The 20,048-nt window shown below is 46.1% G+C and overlaps 1 protein-coding gene and 1 pseudogene across 1 annotated transcript; one reads left to right on the top strand and one right to left on the bottom strand.

Annotated features, from left to right (window-relative positions):
* Positions 1 to 1,725: 1,725 nt before the first annotated feature.
* On the bottom strand, positions 1,726 to 10,403 carry LOC149355913 (uncharacterized; annotated as a pseudogene).
* Positions 10,404 to 16,674: 6,271 nt separating this feature from the next.
* Positions 16,675 to 19,844, top strand: LOC149355912 (uncharacterized). The gene is made up of 5 exons (XM_089577715.1): positions 16,675 to 17,044; positions 17,603 to 17,764; positions 17,983 to 18,244; positions 18,413 to 18,523; positions 18,806 to 19,844. The coding sequence occupies exons 1-5, from the start codon at positions 16,863 to 16,865 to the stop codon at positions 19,712 to 19,714; spliced, it is 1,626 nt and encodes a 541-aa protein (XP_089433841.1). The 5' UTR covers positions 16,675 to 16,862; the 3' UTR covers positions 19,715 to 19,844.
* The last annotated feature ends 204 nt before the right edge of the window (positions 19,845 to 20,048 follow it).

Here is a 20,048-nt window from a genome sequence, read left to right as displayed (position 1 = left end):
ACGTTTCACAAGCTCTTCGCAGTAAGCAAGGGCAACATGAGGCAATGAAGATGGCGCACACTGCATGATTGTACTCGCTCTCCTGTTCCGCCGACAGTGACAGGAGCAGGATCGTGTAGTGCTAAAAACAGCTTGTGAAACAGAGTATAACTTAAATGTAACAGCAGTGTCATTGTCACTATCATCACCAGCCTGACTCTGCGCACTGCACTGCAAAGGCTTCTCCAAAATCTCTTCAATTAACCTGGTCACATGCCACCTGCTGCCACCTTACCCAGTAAGCTTCCTGATCCCGTCCCCTGCTACACTTGGCTTCTTTTCGAACTCCAATTACCTACTGCCACCATCAGTCGTCCTGCCTTTGCGCTTACGTGGCCTGCCCGAGCCCAATTACTTTTACTGATTGTGGTTTAAATATTATTAACTGCTTGACATTGTATTAGTTTTCCGCATATTAATTTTTAGATCCATCGTTCTCCTTTGTTTGTTGAGGTCGGTAACCATGCGCTTCAATCCATCCCCTGAGTTACTAATCCAGGGAATGACATCAGCAAATCGCAGTGTTCTTCATATACTCTTTTGTCACTAATTGTTCCGAATCCAAGCCTATCTATGCCTTTGTTTACGTAAATAATAAAAATAACCCAGAATGCTTCCTTTATTTATTTATTATCAATACCTCAAATTCCCCAGGAATGTGGTATTACATGAGGGATGGGCTGAGTTCCACTAATGAGAGATTGGATGGCAGCCTTGAAGTGCAGTGGATCGGAGTGGTGCACGGAGTCGATTAGCAGGCTGTTCCAGTCTTGAGCAGTTTGCACGAAGAATGAGCGCAGATGAGCTCGGGGAGGGTAGACTGCTTTGGGGTAGACTTGCTGTATACATTGCAAGAAACCTGAATAGCTTTCAGTAAAAGCCACCTATATCTAAAATTTGCTATTTTTTCATGAATGTTAAAATTTACCCCCAGCTTTTCCCAGCCCAGATATCTGAAAACATCCTGTAAACAAGTTGTAAATAGTGCTGAAGAGATTGTGTCTGCCTGCCTAACACCCTTCCTTACCCGTAAAGTCGCTAAGCAGCCACTGCAGATACTTTAAGACTTTTCGATACTTTAGTTCCATAACGCCTGCATGACTGCAGAAGTTTCGACTGAATCAAATGCAGACTCACTCTATGAAGGCTATATATAGGGTTAGTTGTATTCTGTGCATTCGTCTGTCACCTGCTTGATGGCATGAATATGGATCACTGTCAAGCAAACTTAACAAAAACCTGCATGCTCTTTTGGATGACTGAAGCGCTTACCTTAGTAAAAACCTTGAAATAAATGGACATTAAGCCAATCGGTCTTCAAGCCTGCATCATCATTGTACGCAGCATTGTACTGTGCATATAAATAAAGTTTTTTGTCTAACTACCAATAGATTCAAAATGAATTCAGCAGTAAAAAGCCTCTTCTGTATATTTCCAGGTGACGTCTGGCTATGCAGACGCTCACAAGTGAGACCATGTGCATGCTAAAGCTACCAAAAATTACTGAAACTGCACCAGACATAGCATGAAACAAAACAGACCAAAATGTTTTTGACAGAAACTTTTGAAAGCTTTATTCTTTTTCCCCTCCCTCCAAGAGAGCGCTTTTCGTCCGCAGGAGCTGGAGCTTTGCTTGCTTTATTTCGATATTTAATTTGTGCTCCTTCAGCTGCCCCCTCAACAACTTCATACGGAGCACATGCTCCTTTTTTTTCTCTGATTTTCATTGGAAAGCCCCAGCAATCGAGCCTGGAGCTCTGCCTCTCCAAAGGCAGTGCTGATCCGCTTTCGCGCTTGTGGCACCTCTGGGGGTGGGACCACTTTGGATGGGACCTCTGGGGATGGTACCACGGGGGGTGAGGCAACTGCGGGTGCAGCATCTTGAGATGAGACCACAGATTGTGTTTCAGGCCCACCTGTGGTCTCCTCGGCTCCACATTCTATCTGTGCCTCATTCTGCGTAATTGCCTCATCGCTGAGGCTCACGCTATGGTCTTGCCAGTCAGCCTCTGCAAAGATGTTAGCTATTTTCATATCACAACGCACCTTTCTCGCTAAGTTTTGCTGCAAAGAAGCAGCACCAACACCAACAAACAGTAGGATGCCACAAATAGTAACTCGTAAAAACAAGTGTGCGATTTACAGAATTTTAGAACAAGGAAAGAAAGGAATGCAAGTAATCTTTCCTGGTTTCAGAGTGTACAAGCAAATGAAAGAATATATATGGAAGTGTGAAAACCAAACATACCAAACACAGCTGTTTAGCTTAATAACTGCAGGTGGTCATGTATTTTCTTAAATTTGTTTTGTTTTGTAGCTCAAGAGCACAGACTGTTCGGTGGGTTGGTTTCGGATTGGAGATCACGTAAAAATGCACACAGGAGCTTTTTTTTAACTATTGCTTTGTATTTTTCTTCAAGATTGTAGTCAATTGTAACCAGAGTGGCTTGACGAAAAAAAAAGCAGAAGGAAAAGCATATGCGCAGTGTGGTAAATAAACGACATGGACAGTAGAGGCAGCGAGTAATGTATATTGACAGCTTGCATTAGTGGCCAGACCGAAAGGAGAAGTCGCTCATGTCAGCTGCTAAAGCTATACATAGCTTGCACGTGACGTCAACTCCGCCTCCAAGAGATTGCGGCCATGCTGCCGAACCATTCGGCCGTTTCCGCCCGTCTCCCCGGCGACGCCTGACCACACCTCGGACGCTTTGGATTATTTTCTCATCTTTCGGCCGCGATGACTACTCCACAGATGAGTGAACCATTCAGTGCCTTCTAATCAATGGAGGCACACAACGAGTTCTACAGTAGATAGGTGAGAAGCCTGTCTGCGACGCGCCTACGAGACGAAAAGCTCAGCCTCGGCACACCGCTTTCTCTGCCGTCATTGCTCGCTGCAGTCGTGGCGATCCGAACCGGCTTGCCTAGTGCTGTAGCTAGGATGCAGCGACGCGGGACCCAGTCTGGGTTTGTGTTGTCAGACAAATCGGATGGGGTCAATCAAAACAGCAACATTCACTTCAGGGTGTAACCATTGCTTCCCACGTTTTCGCAAACATTTAGTTGACGACACAAGCCTCTTACCTGTCACAAAGTGCGCTGCGCACACAAGTAAATTTGAGTTATTGGGGTCCAAATTGTCGCGCTTAATGCCAGCCAGGCACAGCTCGCGCAGATTCGTACCGAGTCATGGAGCGCTCGCACTTGCATGCCTGCGATTATGTGACGGATGCAGATGAAGTTCGTGTTAATCGGCTTCTTGTTTCACCTGGACCTGTCGCTACGGTTGGAGCAGCCAAGGGTGGCACACAAAACCATACTGAATCTACGGATGGACGAGAACCAACACGATGCGAGCTAACATAGGCAGCGGTAAGCTAGAGGCGGTCTGGCGGTGGTTCGGCAGCATGGCCGACTAGCAGCCGACGGCCACCGGATGGGGAAGACGGTAATGCAAGTAATATGAGTAATAAAGAGGATTGAAGCAAATGAAAACATAAGTATGGAGGAGTGAAAACCAAAAATAGCAACAAAATAAAGGCGCATGGCAAACTGAACTTTAGATGAACGATGAACTTGAACAAACCTTCAAACTAGTGCAATGGTAATACAACAAACAAGCAGTTCTGTTCCTGTTCCCAGTATCTCTTTCTCTATTCGTTTGTGTGCACTCGTAAGTGCTCTCCAATGCAAAACCAACTCATCCGACAGTCTACGCTCTTGAGCTATAAAACAAAACAAATTGCAAAGAAAATGCAAGACCAGCTGCAGTTTTTGACCCAAACAGCTTTGAAGCACTTGTCAAGAGCGTACACAACTCGCTGCGTGTACACTTGAGCATAAGGCACGAAGTATTTGTATCCATGCTACTTGTGAAATACCTAGCATGGCATAACTGATAGGGCTTATGCTGCATGGCTAGAAGGCACACATCTAGTGTGGCAGGATTTTAGCAACAGGTCGATGTGAAGATGCATTGGCCACAATGTTTTGTAAATTTATATGGTGTGCTTTGACATTGTGGCAGAAGCTCAAGCTCATAATGTTTGAAGGGCGCACATTTCGGAATGAAGTGAAAAGGGGGACCACGCAGCTCAGCAAGGAGCACACGAAAAGCTTACCATTCGCCTCTTGGGTCGCTTGTAAGAGGGCCACGACGCCAGGAGTGAAACTGCTGTTGCTGCTGCTGCTGCTGCAAGGGTTGGTGCCATGCCGTGCGCGGTCACTGTCGTAACAGTTGACCACTCTCACATTCATGTCAGATGCCACAGCACCAACACGTTGCAGCTCGTCGGTCATCTCGCTGCGTTGTGGGCTCCCACCACCTGGCACAGTGCATGTTTTACAAGATTAGCAACCGCATGGCAGCATCTGCCACAAACATTGTGACACAAATACATTCACCACAGACCAGTGATGTGATTTCAATATTTCATGCACAGCTACATGTTTCATCGTTGAAGCAGTAGCAACACTGAAAAATGTTCAGTGGCCTAAATGCTGTTTACATTTGTTCCATCAATGTAGATTTATCAGGTTCCTGAATGCACAGTCGGAAGCAGTTTGTACAGAAAGTGGTCCCACAGTGAGAGACTAAACCAGGACCCCCCGTATTGGCAAGTACCAATGGGTGTCAAAATATGCAGGACAAAAATGCAATCAGATGTTCACCGTAAATTTTTCTGAACCTGGTATAGGAGCACATAAAAACATAACAACGTGCTAATGCCGTAATGAATTCCTTTTCCGATATTTGCATTAGTTGTACCTCAGCCACACGCCCGTCATAAAATATAAGCAAACATCGTCACCACTCCTGCTCTACATGTACCGCTTCCGTTCATACCCGCCGTGCGTGGCCACTGAGTCTTTCCAGCCCTGTCGCTATTAAATCGTACCGTTTTCCTTCGAACGTGCTTGGCGGCGGCAAGACGACCGATCGGGTACTGCGTAATCAACATGCAACAAACTTGTTCAGGTCTTCACACTGCGCTAACACATTTTGCATCCTGTCTTTTCATATCTGCCGACCCAGGTACTGCACTGTGATCTCAATCACAAGAGATCGCAGTCTGCAAAGAAAAAAACGGGACACACGCGCAACGGCCTTTCATCTGGTGGCGATCTCTCGTGTGCGTGATACGGTAATCAACAAATCACTAATCGGCACATCCGTGGAGAACACAGCGATCAGACTAGATGAAGCGGCAACCACGAGGGACACATCTGACGGCAGATGCGAGCAGGATCTTGAGCGCCCGTGGCTGAAGGCCAGATAAGCAGCGCTTTGCTCATAGCAGTACTCGTCGCTCGCTCTTGTAGCCGCTCGCGTCCTTCATTTGCCGCTTCATACGTTTTAAAACAAAATGAGAGCGTGCAAACATACCTGTAGCAAAAACTTCACGTGTATCAGCGGCATTCTCTTTCCTCCACTTCTCTTTGAGGTTATCCCAACATTTCTTGAGTTGTTTCCCGTCGCGCTTCGAAACACCGTGACGGCTGTTGAATTCCTGCTCGATCGTGAGCCACGCTGGCCTCTTCCTGCTCGCGCTAACGGCATCAGTTTTTTTTATTTTCTATTATTGGCTTCTGTTTCTTGACAAGGTCCAGAAGGATTGCGCGCTCTGCCTCGGTAAAATTAACTTTCTTCCTTTCCATTTTCGGTGCACAAAATTGTGTTTAATTATAAGTAGAGCGATCGACGTGAAAAAAGAAAAAGCAGGACGAAAAAAGCACGTGCAGACTGCAACAAACAAACAAACGAGAAGGACGGTAGACGCAGCAAGCGACGTTATATTGACGGCTTGCAATGGTGGCCAGACCAAAAGAAAAACTCGCTTTATGGCAGCAGCTAAAATAGCTAAAAGTATACTGCTGGCTGCGAAACTGTTTTTAAATCGCTTTTTCTGCATTTTGTTAGCCGCTATTCTCATATAAAGTGTATAATAGGTGTGTAATCTTTGAATCGCTGAGAGTAAAACATCATAACCTCGCTCCCATGCTATTTTCTTAGCCAGAAAAGTGCTCCTTCTGAAAGGTCGCTTTAAGGTGGCGTGCGGGGCATTTCTGAAATCCACGTCGCCCTTTTCTTTTGCTTATACTTTAGTTCTCCTTACCAAAGGTCTCTTTGCGTGTTAAGATAAGAAACGTTCTTGAATATGGGGGTAAGTATATTAAGGGATTGGGATGCTTTCTTTTTCAATGCATTTATATGAGGCAGGAAAGTAAGTTTTCTGTCAAATGTTATGCCTAGAAATGTGTGTTCATTTTTTACGGGTAACTTTATTTCGTTCAACTGTAGGGTTGGATCTGCCTGTAAACCTCGTTTGAGCGAGAAAAAAATGGCCACTGTTTTCTGTGGAGAAAACCGGAAACCATTTCTGTCCGCCCATGTTGCCAGTATTGTTAACTGTATTTGTCTTTCACATGTTGATATGATGTGCAAGTTATCTTGAGGTCATCTACATACACTGAATACATAACGGATTTGGGGATTACTTTACCAAGAAAGTTCATTTTTACAACACAGAGTGTTGTGCTTAAAATACACCCCCTTTGGTACCCCATTCTCCTGGACGAAGTTCTTCGAAAGGGTTTCACCTAGGTGTACATGGAATGAGCGGATGGACAGGAAGTCTTTTAGGCAGTTCAACATTCTGCCTCGGATGCCAAGCTCTGCAAGGTCTTGAAGAATCCCGAACCTCCAGGCCGTGTCATATGCCCTCTCCAAATCGAAAAATACAGTAAGACATTGCTGCTTGTGAACAAAAGCTTCTCAAACAGTGTTTTCTAGACGAACTAAGTGATCTGTAGTGGAGCATCCCTTTGTAAAACCACACTGATGGCTGTCAAGAAGTTCAGACGAATGAAGGATAAAATTTAATCGTATGTTAAGGACACTTTCGAAGGATTTGGCGAGGCAACTGGTCAGGGCTATGGGTCTACAACTGCTAGCAGAGGTTGGCGGTTTCTCAGGTTTAAGGAATGGTACTATAACGGCTCTCTTCCACTCCTTAGGTATTTTACCTTCTATGAATATTTTGCTAAAGAAATTTAAGAATGCCTCAACGGCATGCTGGGAAAGATGTACAAGTATTTCGTAGTGTATCTCGTCGGGTCCCGGTGCAGTTTTTTTTCCGGTATACAGTACTCTATTGATTTCTTGGAGGGTAATAAGATTATTGTACTTTTCGTTAGCACCTCCACTTGTTGGGAGTCTTTTTCTTGGCTGTGTTTTTGTATTTTAAAAAAGACTGCGTATAGTGTGGTGAACTTGAAACTGTAGGGAAATGTTCCCCTAATATGTCTGCCTGTTCCCCTATGCTTGTTTGTGTGCCAGGTGCTGCGAAAAGGGGAATTGTGAACGGTGAGAAGTTGCGATTTAATTTCGGACCTGCTACCACAATCATTTAAACGTGATTTGACTGTTAATAGATGAAACATAACTCTGCCATGAGGTTTTCTCAGCACTCCGGCGGACATACCGAGCTTTAGCTCTTGTCTTTTTAAAACTTAAGAGGTTATCATGTGTCGGATACCTTCGAAACTTACCCCAAGCTCCATTTTGTTGCTTTTTGGCTTCCTTGAAGTCTTTTGTCCACCACACTGCGCGGTTTGGTGACACCACTCCTGACGACTGCGGAATAGATGACTGTGGGGCAGTTACGGTACAACTCGTGAACATTTAGATTATCTCATCGATGCTCAAATTTTCTAACACTATAATTTCTAAAGTGGCTTTTGATCTAAAAAGTTGCCAGTCTGCTAAATGCAGCTTCCAGCGTCGCGGCCTTGTGGGGATTATTTCCGATGGAGATGATAAAGTGATTAGTTAGGGAGGTTATCGCTGCCATGTGGGTTGTCAATGGCATCCCATTTAAAATCTTTAAAAAGAGAAGGTGAACTCAACGACAAATCTAAGCCGGTCATTATTCACGAGGTAGGGGAACAGTATCTGGCCTTTTCTCTGTTTAAAAGACATACATTATTTGTAAAAATACAAGTGTACTAGTGCTTGTTGACCTGCACTATTGACCTCATTTTGTTTATGCCTTTCTCTCAGTTCAGTGGCACGAGCCTCCAATTCTAGCTCGCGCTGCTTGAATTTCTTTTCCATTTTTAAGGCCTTCATTTCCTACCTCTTCTCCCAGCGTCTGTTTCGTTTCGACGCGCATCTTTTCAAGCGCTGACATCTTTCTCTTTGAGCGCCCTTTCGTGGCTCCGTCTTTTTCCAAAACCTCGTGATATTCGTCACCTGGTGCCTTTGGCTTCCGTTTTCCTGCAAAAGCATATTTCCCAAAATGAAATTATTGCATGACAATGCATCAAATGAACAAAAGCAAGGCCGGAGAGCAATACTGATCAACGTTTTTCAGTTGGCAAAAGAATTTAGCACATGCGAGTAGCACAAACTGATCTACTGATGACACTGTTTGAATATGCAACCTGGTACGATACAGCTGAAATGAAAAGTGCCCTTACTTGGCTTCATTACAGTCATGGATGCAGGCTCACGTTCCTCAGTCTGCTGTTCTTCCTCTGGTGTTACAGCACTTGCACAAGGCATTTGCTCTGCGCTGAGTGCGCACTGAAAAATGTCAGCATCAGTGCTGAAATATTCATCTTCGACAGCGTCACTGCCCTCGCACATTTGTTGGTTGCAGCAAATATGATGCAGTTGCGGCAGTGTTGTTGAGAGTCCCAGATGGTGTTGGATCTGAAAAGAGCATAAAATGTGAACCCTCTGTTAGACCACTTATAGGCTGTTTTCCAATACGCTGCATTTCACCCCAAATACGCCACGACCCTTGCCACTTGCTACCCATGAAGCGCTGACATTGGTTTGACTTATATACACCTTTAAAAAATAACACCACCAAAATGGAGTTTGCTGCATACTTCCAGCCAGTTCTACTTTTTCTTTTATTTATATATGTCACTTTTATTTCCTTGTTGTTCATTTAGTCCAGTGCGCATTGTTTATCTGCCACATTAAAGCAAAATAACTCTCGCTTACATCATGTTTAGCAAAATGATGTTGAGCAAGCGAATAGAAAACGAAATTGGTGTATTCTCACAGGAGTCGCTGTGATGTGGTGACACTCCTGCAGCAGCGGCGCAGGCATTGTCGCGCACTCCTGTAGCAAAAGTTTTGCATGCAGCTGCTTGTGCCCTGCGGGGTTCAAAATTCTTCCCAAATTATCTTACGATGACACAGATCTCCTGCAGGAGCCTCTCCTTCTCTTCATAGTCTTGTTCTCTACCTAACCTGTGAGGATTCATATTACAGTACAAAATAAACTTGCTGATTCATACTGTAACCTTGCTGATTCATACAGAGAAAAATGGTGAGCACCATCAATACACACTTCACAAGTGATTCAAGGCTTTCAGGAGCAATGTTTTGTTCTCACTCAATTTCGATTTTAAACATTGCAAACAGTGTACTCAGGCGTCACGAAACACAATTAGTTCTTTTCTAGAAGAAAACAGCTAGAAGTTTTCTTAGGCCCACGCACAAAATTGATTATGAACTGTTTGTACTCTGAGAAACAGTAGAAATCACATAATTTATGTAATGAACACTTTGGGTATAGTGGACCTATTTCCAGTTTCAAAGGATGCTGAGGACAAAAGTAACCAAGATAAAAAAAAAATGTTATTGGTTGCAAAATCTACCTACAAGAAAATGGTAGAGGACAAGTTGCCAAACGCAACGTTGTATGAAATATTTGCTGTTTTCGCTAGCATTAAAAAACACCCTATCTGCTAAGTGAGGCGTGCTATGATCTCTTGACGCAAGAGTCGGTGCTGGGTACACTGAAGACCGAGAAAAAAACCGCCTCCGCAATTTACACAATTGTGTACAGAGCACTAGAAAGGGTTAATAACAATGCACAAGAGTTCTTTCGGCGAAAAACGTCGGTTACAAAAATCGGAAAGGGGCAGTAAACTGTTTATCGCATAGTGGGCACTCTGATCACGCCGGTATTGAAGCGACGCAGTAAGCAGTGAAAAAGTGGCCGTAGTGGAGAGCTTCAGGGGTTGGGTGCATCTACTGAACTGCGAGTATGGTAGGGTATAAACATTACATCAATGAAATCGGCTACTTACTTGCGCAGGGTCGTTCTGTCGTTTGCAATGAACTGGGCTAAGAGAAGCTCGAGCTTTTCTCTCAAGGCACGGACAGAGAATACCGTCCCACTGGCGAAATGCACGTTCTTCAAAATGGTTTGCCACTGTGTGGGGTCCTTGAATGAATTTTCAAGGCTGACTCCTCTAAGTAGCTCTAAATCGTCTGCTAATATAAAACGCGGGCGAGGAGCGGAATTTGTCCGCTCTGTCGACACGGTGGCTGCCATTTCGCAAAGCACGAGGACGATGTCAGCACCAACACTTACTACGAGCACTGCGACGATGTCAGCACCAACACGAGCACTGCGACGGGCCAGCCACAACCGGTCGTGGGGCACCTGACCGCCGAAGCGGTTACTTTTGGCAAGGCTATGACTACCTTGGCGGGAAAATCCAAATCAAGCCAATCCACAGTCAGCGGTGTTTTGTTAGCGTTAGGAACGGCTGAATCGTTACACAGAATCCAAAATAGGGCAAGTTTATCACTCATTTGTTCTGCTGTCGGCGAAGGGAGGCAAAGCGAATATCACGCGTACCATTTAAAGTAATTGAATATGCTTAAAAACCGAATAGCATTGACAATTTCTCTCCGAAGCGGGGTTGACAACGCTATTCTTCCTAGCGTACGCAAGAGCACGCACGCTAAATTCGAAAAATATCGTACGTAACGCGAACGTACGTAAAACCTAGATTTGAAATAGCGTTTGGCGCATACGCAATATGATGACGCTATTTTATAGCGTTCGCTATGCCTTTGCGTACGCGCGACGCGCGTGCCACCAACGGCACCGCGCGCGTCCCTGTCAGGTTGGCGGGGGCAGTCTGACAGCTCCCGTTGTGTTGAGCGCGCCGTCCCGAAGCAGTTGTGCGCCTCCTTCCCGAGCACAAAATGGCACATAACAGCAGGACACACTGCTGTTTTGCAGAATGCGCAATAATACATACATAAATTTGCCTGGGACACGGTTTTATGGATTTCCAACGCGACATTGGGAGACGGCCCTCCCTTCGCGACGCTCAACGCGCGCGCGCGGTTCCTCGTCAAACAAAGTCAAACCCATGCGGAACCTCCTGGACAGGTTTTTAACTCTAGGCACATTCAACAGACGCGGAGGAATGATAATGGCTCTCTGGGAACCCTTCCCTCGTCTTGCACCCACGATTTCCAGTCATTGACTTGGATGTCAAGCCACGCCGCAACTAGCCCGCAGTCACACCTGAGGAAGAAGCCCAAATTTTACGCAGCAAAGAATCGTTTACCTTTGTTCTAGTTATGCGCGGAATCCTTGCTAGCTTCCACTGCGCCTTGTCGTCCAGTGTCTTTTTGCAACAGCAACATGTTCCTGATAAATCTTTGCCTCCACGTTTGAACAGCTAGGTGATAATATAATACAATAATCATATATTTTAATGTCGAAGATTCAAAGCACTTGTACTAAATGTGTAGAAATTAATCAAACCTTGCAATGAAATTCCGCTGTTTGAGCATGAGCTTTCTGCTAGAATCCTGCATGAAATAGGTGGGATACTCCTTTTTTGCATAATCCCAGTAAAAAAGTTTCTTTTACAAAGGAGTTTCAGTGCGCACATACGCTTCGTCGCAGCTTGCATACCCTTTTGCTTGCAAAAGCTGATTCATTGTACACCCTCCCACTTTTTCAACCTGAACGCGCGAGCGTCGACTGCCCGGCGCTGCGGCGCCAGAAGAAGAAGGAGAGGAGAACGCCTGCGAGGGCAACGGCACGCCCACAATTCATGCTGCTGGAGTAAGGTTCGTCTGTTAGGCTGTTCTGAATAGTGCGAAGCAACCCCTGCTGCCCATCATCGGCTGTTATGCATTGGAGCCCCAAGAAGCTGCGAGCGATTGATTTATCCGCTGCATGTAGCGTGGGTGATTCTGAAAAGAGCATATATTTGGGAACAGCCTAGAATGCCCAAGAAACCAGTTGCAATCGTTGCTTTAAAAAAACTGACTGAAGAGGACCCTCGCTATTGACGCTTTAATTTCGCTCTTTAAAGCAAATGCTCTCGAGATGCTACCCGCAAATGCAAGACGGGTCTAGAGTCGTGCCTGGAACGCTACGCATTTGCACCATCCCAGAGACATATGTACAGGTGCCCCAAAAGTAATACGGAGCATGCGAGCGGTGGCAGAAATGGAAAAAACTGCATGCCAGCGCGCTCTATCAGCAGATGCGCGGCAAAGAACTAAGGGGCGTCGGCACATCCGGCTGACCCATCTCGATAACTTGATGCTCGCGTTATCGCCGGCACGAGCGAAGTGGCGCTGCTACCGTCAGTGCTCGCCAGGGGCCCTTTCAATACATTGTGCAAGCGTTTGTTGTTTGTCCGCGCCGTGTAGAAAGTGGCGTTCGGCAGGTTGCACTTTTTGCTTTTTCAGGAATGCCACCATTTTCGGCCTGCGAGACCGCCGTGGTTCGCTCTTCGCTTCGCGGCGAGTCTGTGACAGTGAAAACTGAGCAAACTTCACGAAGGACACAAGAAGGGAAGACGAGACACAGACGCTGATATAACCATGGAACGTCTTACTCTGATCGTCTTCTCTTTCTGCGTTCGTCATGAAGTTCGCGCTGCTTTTATCGTGATGAACAAGCTCATGATGTGTTCGTCGAGTTTGTGCGCAACTGAACTAATTAAAGATCACTTCCGCTGGCACAAATTTGCTTTCTTAGAATGGAGGAAAAAAAGACAAACAAAAAACGAGCTTGTCTCTCATTTAGTCGTCCCCTATCGGCTATATTTTGCAAACATGCAAAGAAGAAAAGGCAAAAAAAACAACTTCCAAAGGCACTTTTCATGCAAACTTAAACTTTAATGACGGATGAAGCTCCCGCTCACGTTAATGACATCGACCATGCGTCGATGAAGGGACCCGTATAATAAGTCGACGTATCCGGGTTGCTCTCGAAGGTTGTCCAGTGTAAGAAAGTGAATTTGTGTGGAAGAAAATGGTCTTGAATTATTAGCCCACTTGCTATGCCGTTCAGCACCTATTTTTATGAGACAGCACATACATGCCACTGTTTTTGGTTTTTTTTTGTTTGTCATGCGTTCCCTAGAGCGAAGCAAAGTTGTCACCGCATTTGCCGAAACGTTGCTGGAGTGGTTATACTCGTCAGCGCACAAACTCGCCGCCATGTGTAGCACAAACTTCGGCTGCTCCACAGACAAAGATAATGAAGGACCTGACGAAGCGTAAAGCGCACGGTGCCGATGGCAAATATTTTTTTCACGGCCCGGACGAACAGCAAACCATGAGGTATTGAAAGCGCCCCTGACGGGCAGGGATGGTAGCAGCGCAGCTTCCCTCGTGGCGGCGATAACGCGAGCGTGAAGTTATCGAGATGGGTCAGCCGGATGTGCCGACGCCCCTTAGTTCTTTGCCGCGCATCTGCTGATAGAGCGCGCTGGCATGCAGTTTTTTCGATTTCTGCCACCGCTCGCATGCTCCGTATTACTTTTGGGGCACCTGTACGCGTCAGACAGAACATGAAACAAACGCCCTCAAAACCCTGCCTCATAAATTGCTTCGCAGGGGTTGCTTCGCACGCAGCAGAAGAGCCAAGCAGACGACGATAGCTGCAGCGACATGATCGGCGCGCATGCTCGTCCTCTCTCCCAATTTCCGCTCTGCTTCGCCTGTGCACCGCTGCACCGGGTAGTCGACGCTCGCGCGTTCAGGTTAAAAAAGTGGGAGGGTGTACAGCTGCAACGGAAAAAGAATGACACAAGTGAATCATGACCGGAGCGAAAAAATCGCGACACGCGGCGCTATTGTGGCCGAGTACACCGATAGCGAGAGTGCCAGGAACATTCCATTTCCTAAAGCGGGGGTGGCCGGCAGAAAGCAACCCACCTAGACATTCGCCCATCAGAAATGCAACATCTTAAACGAACGCCTGTAGATGTCTTATCAGCCAAACCATGTGCTAAGGTGGCTAAGCACATAATCTCGTTTTATTTCTTAATTTTTTTTTTACGCTGGCGTGGCGACGAACGTGATCTTCATCACCGTTTTCCTTTAAAAATCTGCTGGGGATGCACTGTCAAAAGTAATGTATGGCAGTGGCTGCTTTCGGATGGGCTGCTTTCTGTCGGCCACCCCCCCTATGGAAAGTGGAATGTGCCACGCACTCTCGCTATCTGCGCATACGGCAACAATAGCGCCGCGTCTCGCAATTTTTCCGCTCCGGTCATGAGTCACTTGTGCTAATCTTTTTCCGTTGCAGCTGTACATCTCATAACAAAATACTGATGCACATGTTGGAGCGATAATGACCTGACAGTTGCTGAAAAAATGAGAAAATGAGTGCCAGATTACGCAATGGGCACATTATTTCAAGGCGTAGTTTGAACAGGGCATTTCACATCGAGCACCGAAGGTGCGATAAACGAGAATGTTAAGTCAGGTTTGCGCCGTTCGCTCGAAACCTGGAGTTTTCTAGTTACCTTCAATCTTATGCCACCTGGCCGTCTTTGAAAGTGCATGGTAAGCCTTTTGAAACGCCGGAATACTCCAGGCTTGCGGGTGGCTTGTTTTGGAGAGCGTTTCACACCGCTCCAAAAACACGGCAACGGCAGCAGCGTGTTTCCATTTGCCTGATGCATGCCTTGCAACTGCAGCTCGCGGCAACAAGCTGTCTACTGAAAGATAGCTACATGATAAAAAGTGAGTGAGTGTGCAGTGCTAACAGGTATTAGGTACAAATATTTCTTACCGTTAATTTGATGATTTTCGATGGCGCAGTGATGCTTGTGAGCGCAATGCTCCGGGCATCTACTTCACTCCCGTCGCACGACACCAGCTCTTTCACGTTGTGTACACGGTCGTCCACTTCTAGTTTGAACACGGCTCCGGGCAGCCGGCGTAGGGTGCCTCGATGCCAGCGCTGCTTTAGGCACCCCGGCTTAGGCACCCTAAGCCGGCGCTCCGCGCAGCGCCTCTCTCGGGCGCCTGGGTAACTAGCGCGCAGTAGCAGTGGAATCCATAGGCGCGGCTTTCGCTGCGTCGTCTGCTACAGCACGCCAGCACCGCCGGGTTAAACTCGCCTTGCGCTGAAGGGCACTGAGCACGCAAAGCGCCCGGATGATCACTCTTTCCGCCACAGCAGCTTCGAAGCACACCACCTGCGCGTGGTCGAGAGCTGCATCCGCGGTGGCTAAGGCTTTTCCTTATCGTTTCTTCTCGCAATCAACACGTAATATAACCTGATACGGAGAAAGACATCGTCCAAGTGGGAGTTCAAGCGGTTTACCCTGAGGCCACTGCCATTACTTAGCTGCAATATTTTATCATTTTAAGCTATTCGTGCCCAGCAGCCAGAATAAGCCGGCGACTCACGGGTGCTTTCATCCGCTCAAATTGCCATTCTGCAATGTCAGTACTAAATGTATGGCGCGCTACGCTGGAGGGAGATTAACACAAAGCCAGTATGAACACGTGCACTTCACGGTAAGAATCGTGAAAAAGAGTGAACGAACGAACGGAAAACATGGTCATGTTTTGCTCATATGCCCAGAAGAGTGGTTGCATATGAGCAGCAACCAAGGCCGGCGTAGAGACCATTGAAAATTATTTCCAGAATGCATCGGTGTGCGAAATCTTCAGGCTTTATTTTAACAAATTCGAGAAAATCTTTACCAACTTAGCTCCTTCTGAGTTAAGCTAAAGAACCGAACAAGCGGATTAAAGCACCCGTTAGCGGATTAAAACACTTGAGCGGATTAAAGCACCCGTGAGTCGAAGGCTCATTCGGGCTGCTGTGCACGAATAGCTTCAAATGATAAAATATTGGAGCTAAGTAATGGTGGTGGCCTCAGAGTAAACGGCTTGAACTCCCTCTTGGACGATGTCTTTCGCCGTATCAGCTTATTGTTACGTGTTGATTGCAAGAAGGAACGATAAGGAAAAGCCTTAGCCAGCCCGGATGCAGCTCTCGACCATGCGCAGGTGCTGGGCTTCTAAGCTGCTGTGTCGGAAACAGTAATCATGCGGGCGCTGTGCGCGCTCAGTGCGAAAGTGCTCTTCACCGCAAGGCGAGTTTAACCCTTTTACCCTTTTATTGGTCCTCTAAAAAAAAGGTAAAAAAACATAACCCGGCGACGCTGGCTAGCTGTAGCAGACGACGCGGCGAAAGCCACGCCTATGGATTCCACTGCGACTGCGCGCTAGTTACCCAGGCGCCCGAGAGAGGCGCTGCGCGGAGCGCCGGCTTAGGGGTTTTACGCCGGCTGCCCGGAGCCGGTTTCAAACTAGAAGTGGATGACCGTGTACATGCCCTTCCAATTTTTTAACGGTATCACGCGGGCGTCGACCGTTCGCTTGATCAGCACCCTATCACGGAACAAATCGTCAAACGCTGAGAGTTGCCGCATGCGAACGAAGACCAGCTCACGGTGGCTGTCGTCTGCTAAATTGTTGCAGGAGCTGCGCGCAGCCCCCAACCCTTTTCTTCGTTCGTAATAGGGCTCCGCGGCTCAAGTTTGCTGGCCATCTGGCGGCGACAATGTGAACTACTGGGGAGAGAAGCTGCCAGCGCGCGCCGTTGCGCGCCGGCAGACAAGTGTGTGCGCACGCGATCCGAGGGCGTCCTGAGCGCAGCAGGGTGCTGCGGCGTCGCCAGTTTTGTGCTCTTGTTCGGCGAGCGTGTTGTACAATTTGCACAATGGCAGAAGCGGCCCTACCTAAGCGGAAACGGGGCCCGAAGTATTGCTGTGTTGTCGGCTGCCACAACAGTGCTGAAAACACCAAGGGGCTTGATCCACCAGTAAAACTCTACCGATTTCCGGGGCGATGGTATGAAAAAGAAAGACGTCAAGCGTGGATCAAGGCAGTGAGGAGGGTTAGGTAAGTCCCTACAGCCATGCCGTGCTTTCGGCTGCGGCCGTTTGTATTTTGTGTTCGTTCGTTCAGGTTACAAGCCGGTACTCAACGCTGAGCATGCACGCGACGACTGCACTGACGATTACGGGTACTTGTTGCGTTCTCGCAAGCACAAGTGTAGTGGGTTTTGATTTTTCGTATTGTTTTTTTTAGGTGTGGCCGTCGTTGTTGCATGTTCGAACATGAATATGCTAGCGTGGTTTAACAAACATTGCGCTGTTAGGTGATTACAGTTAGGTGCTGTGAGAGCAGTTTTATCACTTCTAACGCCCGAAACCAGCTCAGGCAGTATGATAGACGCCGTAGTGATAGAACATGCACGCTTGCTTTGTTTTGTTGTGAATTTATATCCTATTTTAACCTGTGAATGACACTCGTACTTAATATTATGCTGTACTCGAGGAGCTCGTGAATTCTTTGAGTTGCTACCTTCGGAACTTGCGCGATGTCGTCTGTGTCTGTGCGTGTGTTTGTGTGTGTCTTGGCAATTGCTAATATACAATACTATTCTTTCTTATGCAGTCCTGATGGAACTGTTTGGTTGCCTAAGGAGCACACACGAATTTGCAGCAGACATTTTGTAGGCAACTGCAAGAGTGACATTAGCCAACATCCAGCCTACATCCCTACCGTTTTCCCTCCGATCTACAGAAAAAAAGCACCTGACAAGGAAAGGATGCAAAGGTATGAAACGAAAAAGTGAAACTGCCAATGTAAAATGCAGCTTTGTGTTTTTAATAAGTTCTGCTTTTTTATTTGATACTTTCAATCCCGTCATGGATTGTTACTGGGAGGGCATTCAAAATGGCAATGAGATGCAAATATAAAAATTAATTGCACGATGAGTTTGGCTGCACCCTTTTAAGGTTGGTAGTAATGTTACTTTTACCGGTTCAGTGCAGGTGGCAAAGGCGTCTCAACCAGGCAATATCATCTAGAGAGCTTGGAGCAGGAAGTGAAAATCCATCACGAAGTACAGACGATGAAGCGACAATGCATAAACCAGGAACCTCCATTACAGAGGACATTCACATGATGGATCTCAGCCATGCACCTCTGGAGATGAGTGCAGCTGCGGCTTCGACGATCAGCACAAGTTACTCGCATACTTCAATGAGTGTGTGTGGCGCAGGAGAAAGTCATTTCATTGCAAAGACAGATGCTGTGAGGACACCTTTTAATTATGGGATCATATTTCTGTGTATACAAAAAACGACACAAATTCAACTTTAATTTTCTATTAATACTGCCCTTTCAACACTGTTCACATGTAGCACTGAAAACATGTCAGTGCAATACAACACAGTCATTTATACATAATGTTTTTTCCAGGCATGCCAAACCAAAGAGTGTGTGGCTCAAGGAAAGCTTACTATACTTCTTTCTGGGACAAATGGAACTGATGCATCTACTCAAGTTGTGCATGCAGAAATGAGTCACAAGGTAGGACTATGCTGCGGTTTTCCCTTATCAGTTGTGCTAAATTGTAGCTAACAATTTATTAGGGCTAACAGAGGAGTTCTGGATTCAGTGCGATTACATTTGTTGTTAATTTTTATTCCTGTATAACATTCTCTTATTTTATAGTGGTGGTGCTTATTTTCTTTTTTTAATGAATGAGCATAGTTGCAGGGAGATGTAAATACCAATTTTCATTGGTTAGTCCTCTTGCTAAAGTATATTTGCCTGTGAATTTCACCGTGTTCTCTGTTTATTCTGCTGAAGGTTGCAAGTACGGATGGCAACTGGAAGAAAAACTGTGGGTTTCAAGGCTTTCAGTCTCTAAAGCAAAAAGAAAAAGCGCTGCAAGATTTGTGTGGAGTGACGCTACAAGTATTCTGCCTTCTCTTGAACCTGCTGCCTCCTCCGAAGTACAGGCGCAATACTATGTCAAAGGAAGATAGGCTGTGCTTGTTTCTCGCCAAGCTACGTCTTGGGATAACATATAATGCACTAGGGGTAATTTTCAGTGTTGCACCCTCAACAGCATCCACTGTTTTTAGGAAAACACTTGGTATTTTAAGCATCGCTCTGAAGGATTGGGTCTTCATGCCTTCCCGGAAAGCGATCAAACTTTCTTTGCCTGCCCCATTTAAGGAAAACTACCCGAACTGCACCTTAATAATAGATTGTACCGAGATCCGCACTGAAGCACCCTCAAACCCTGACTGTCAACATATTTTGTATTCACATTATAAGGGAGGATACACGCTGAAATTCTTGATTGGCATAATTCCTAATGGTATGATAAGCTTCGTATCCAAAGTTTATGGAGGGCGACACACTGACTCATTCATTACCCAAGACTCTGGCTTTCTGGAGCTTGTTAGACCAGGCGATTTAATTTTAAGTGATAAAGGATTTCCAAGCATCCGCACAACGGTAGAAGGGAAAGGTGCGGTGCTCCTTATGCCTCCTTTTAATTCAACGGGTGGTCAAATGTCTGATGATGACATAGACATGACTTACAAGATTGCCTCTGTACGTATCCATGTTGAGAGAGTAATCCAAAGGTTGAAAATTTTTCATGTTCTAAAGAACAGGGAACCGCTTAGCCTGATCCCACACATGAAGAAAGTATTTTCAGTGTGTGCTGCCCTAGTAAATTTGCAACCTCCAATAATTAAGCAGTAGGCCTGCTTTGCTTGATGTAGTCCATACATTACTTTCTATGAATTACATTCATAACAGTTCATGTTAGCATTCAAATGAGTTCATAACTCTTTAATTGTATGCATCCTAGCCAATAAATGGGTATGCTAATCACAGCACTGAGGACTTCTGTTTGACTTTCATTTGTTGTAAAAGGTTCTGTGTTGGTCACCATGTGTTTTGCACAGCTGATCTGTGCTTTTCACTTTTTATTCTCCCATAGATGGCAGCAAAAGAGTGAAAGCAGTGGACGCAAGCCAGTATACGGCACTGAAATGATATCACAGAAATATGGTTTATTGAACATTGCTTCATA

The sequence above is a fragment of the Amblyomma mixtum genome, chromosome 3 (genome assembly GCF_055824585.1).
Source record: "Amblyomma mixtum isolate Tamu chromosome 3, ASM5582458v1, whole genome shotgun sequence".
Classification (NCBI taxonomy): Eukaryota; Metazoa; Arthropoda; class Arachnida; order Ixodida; family Ixodidae; genus Amblyomma; species Amblyomma mixtum.
This window is presented reverse-complemented; position numbering and strand designations above follow the sequence as displayed.

Excerpts from the sequence above, each read along its gene's own strand:
- LOC149355912 (XM_089577715.1), top strand. The coding sequence starts at position 16,863 with ATGGCAGAAGCGGCCCTACCTAAGCGGAAACGGGGCCCGAAGTATTGC. Across the intron at positions 17,045-17,602 it reads AAGGCAGTGAGGAGGGTTAG|TCCTGATGGAACTGTTTGGT; the intron begins GTAAGTCCCTAC and ends TTTCTTATGCAG. Across the intron at positions 18,524-18,805 it reads ATGCAGAAATGAGTCACAAG|GTTGCAAGTACGGATGGCAA; the intron begins GTAGGACTATGC and ends ATTCTGCTGAAG.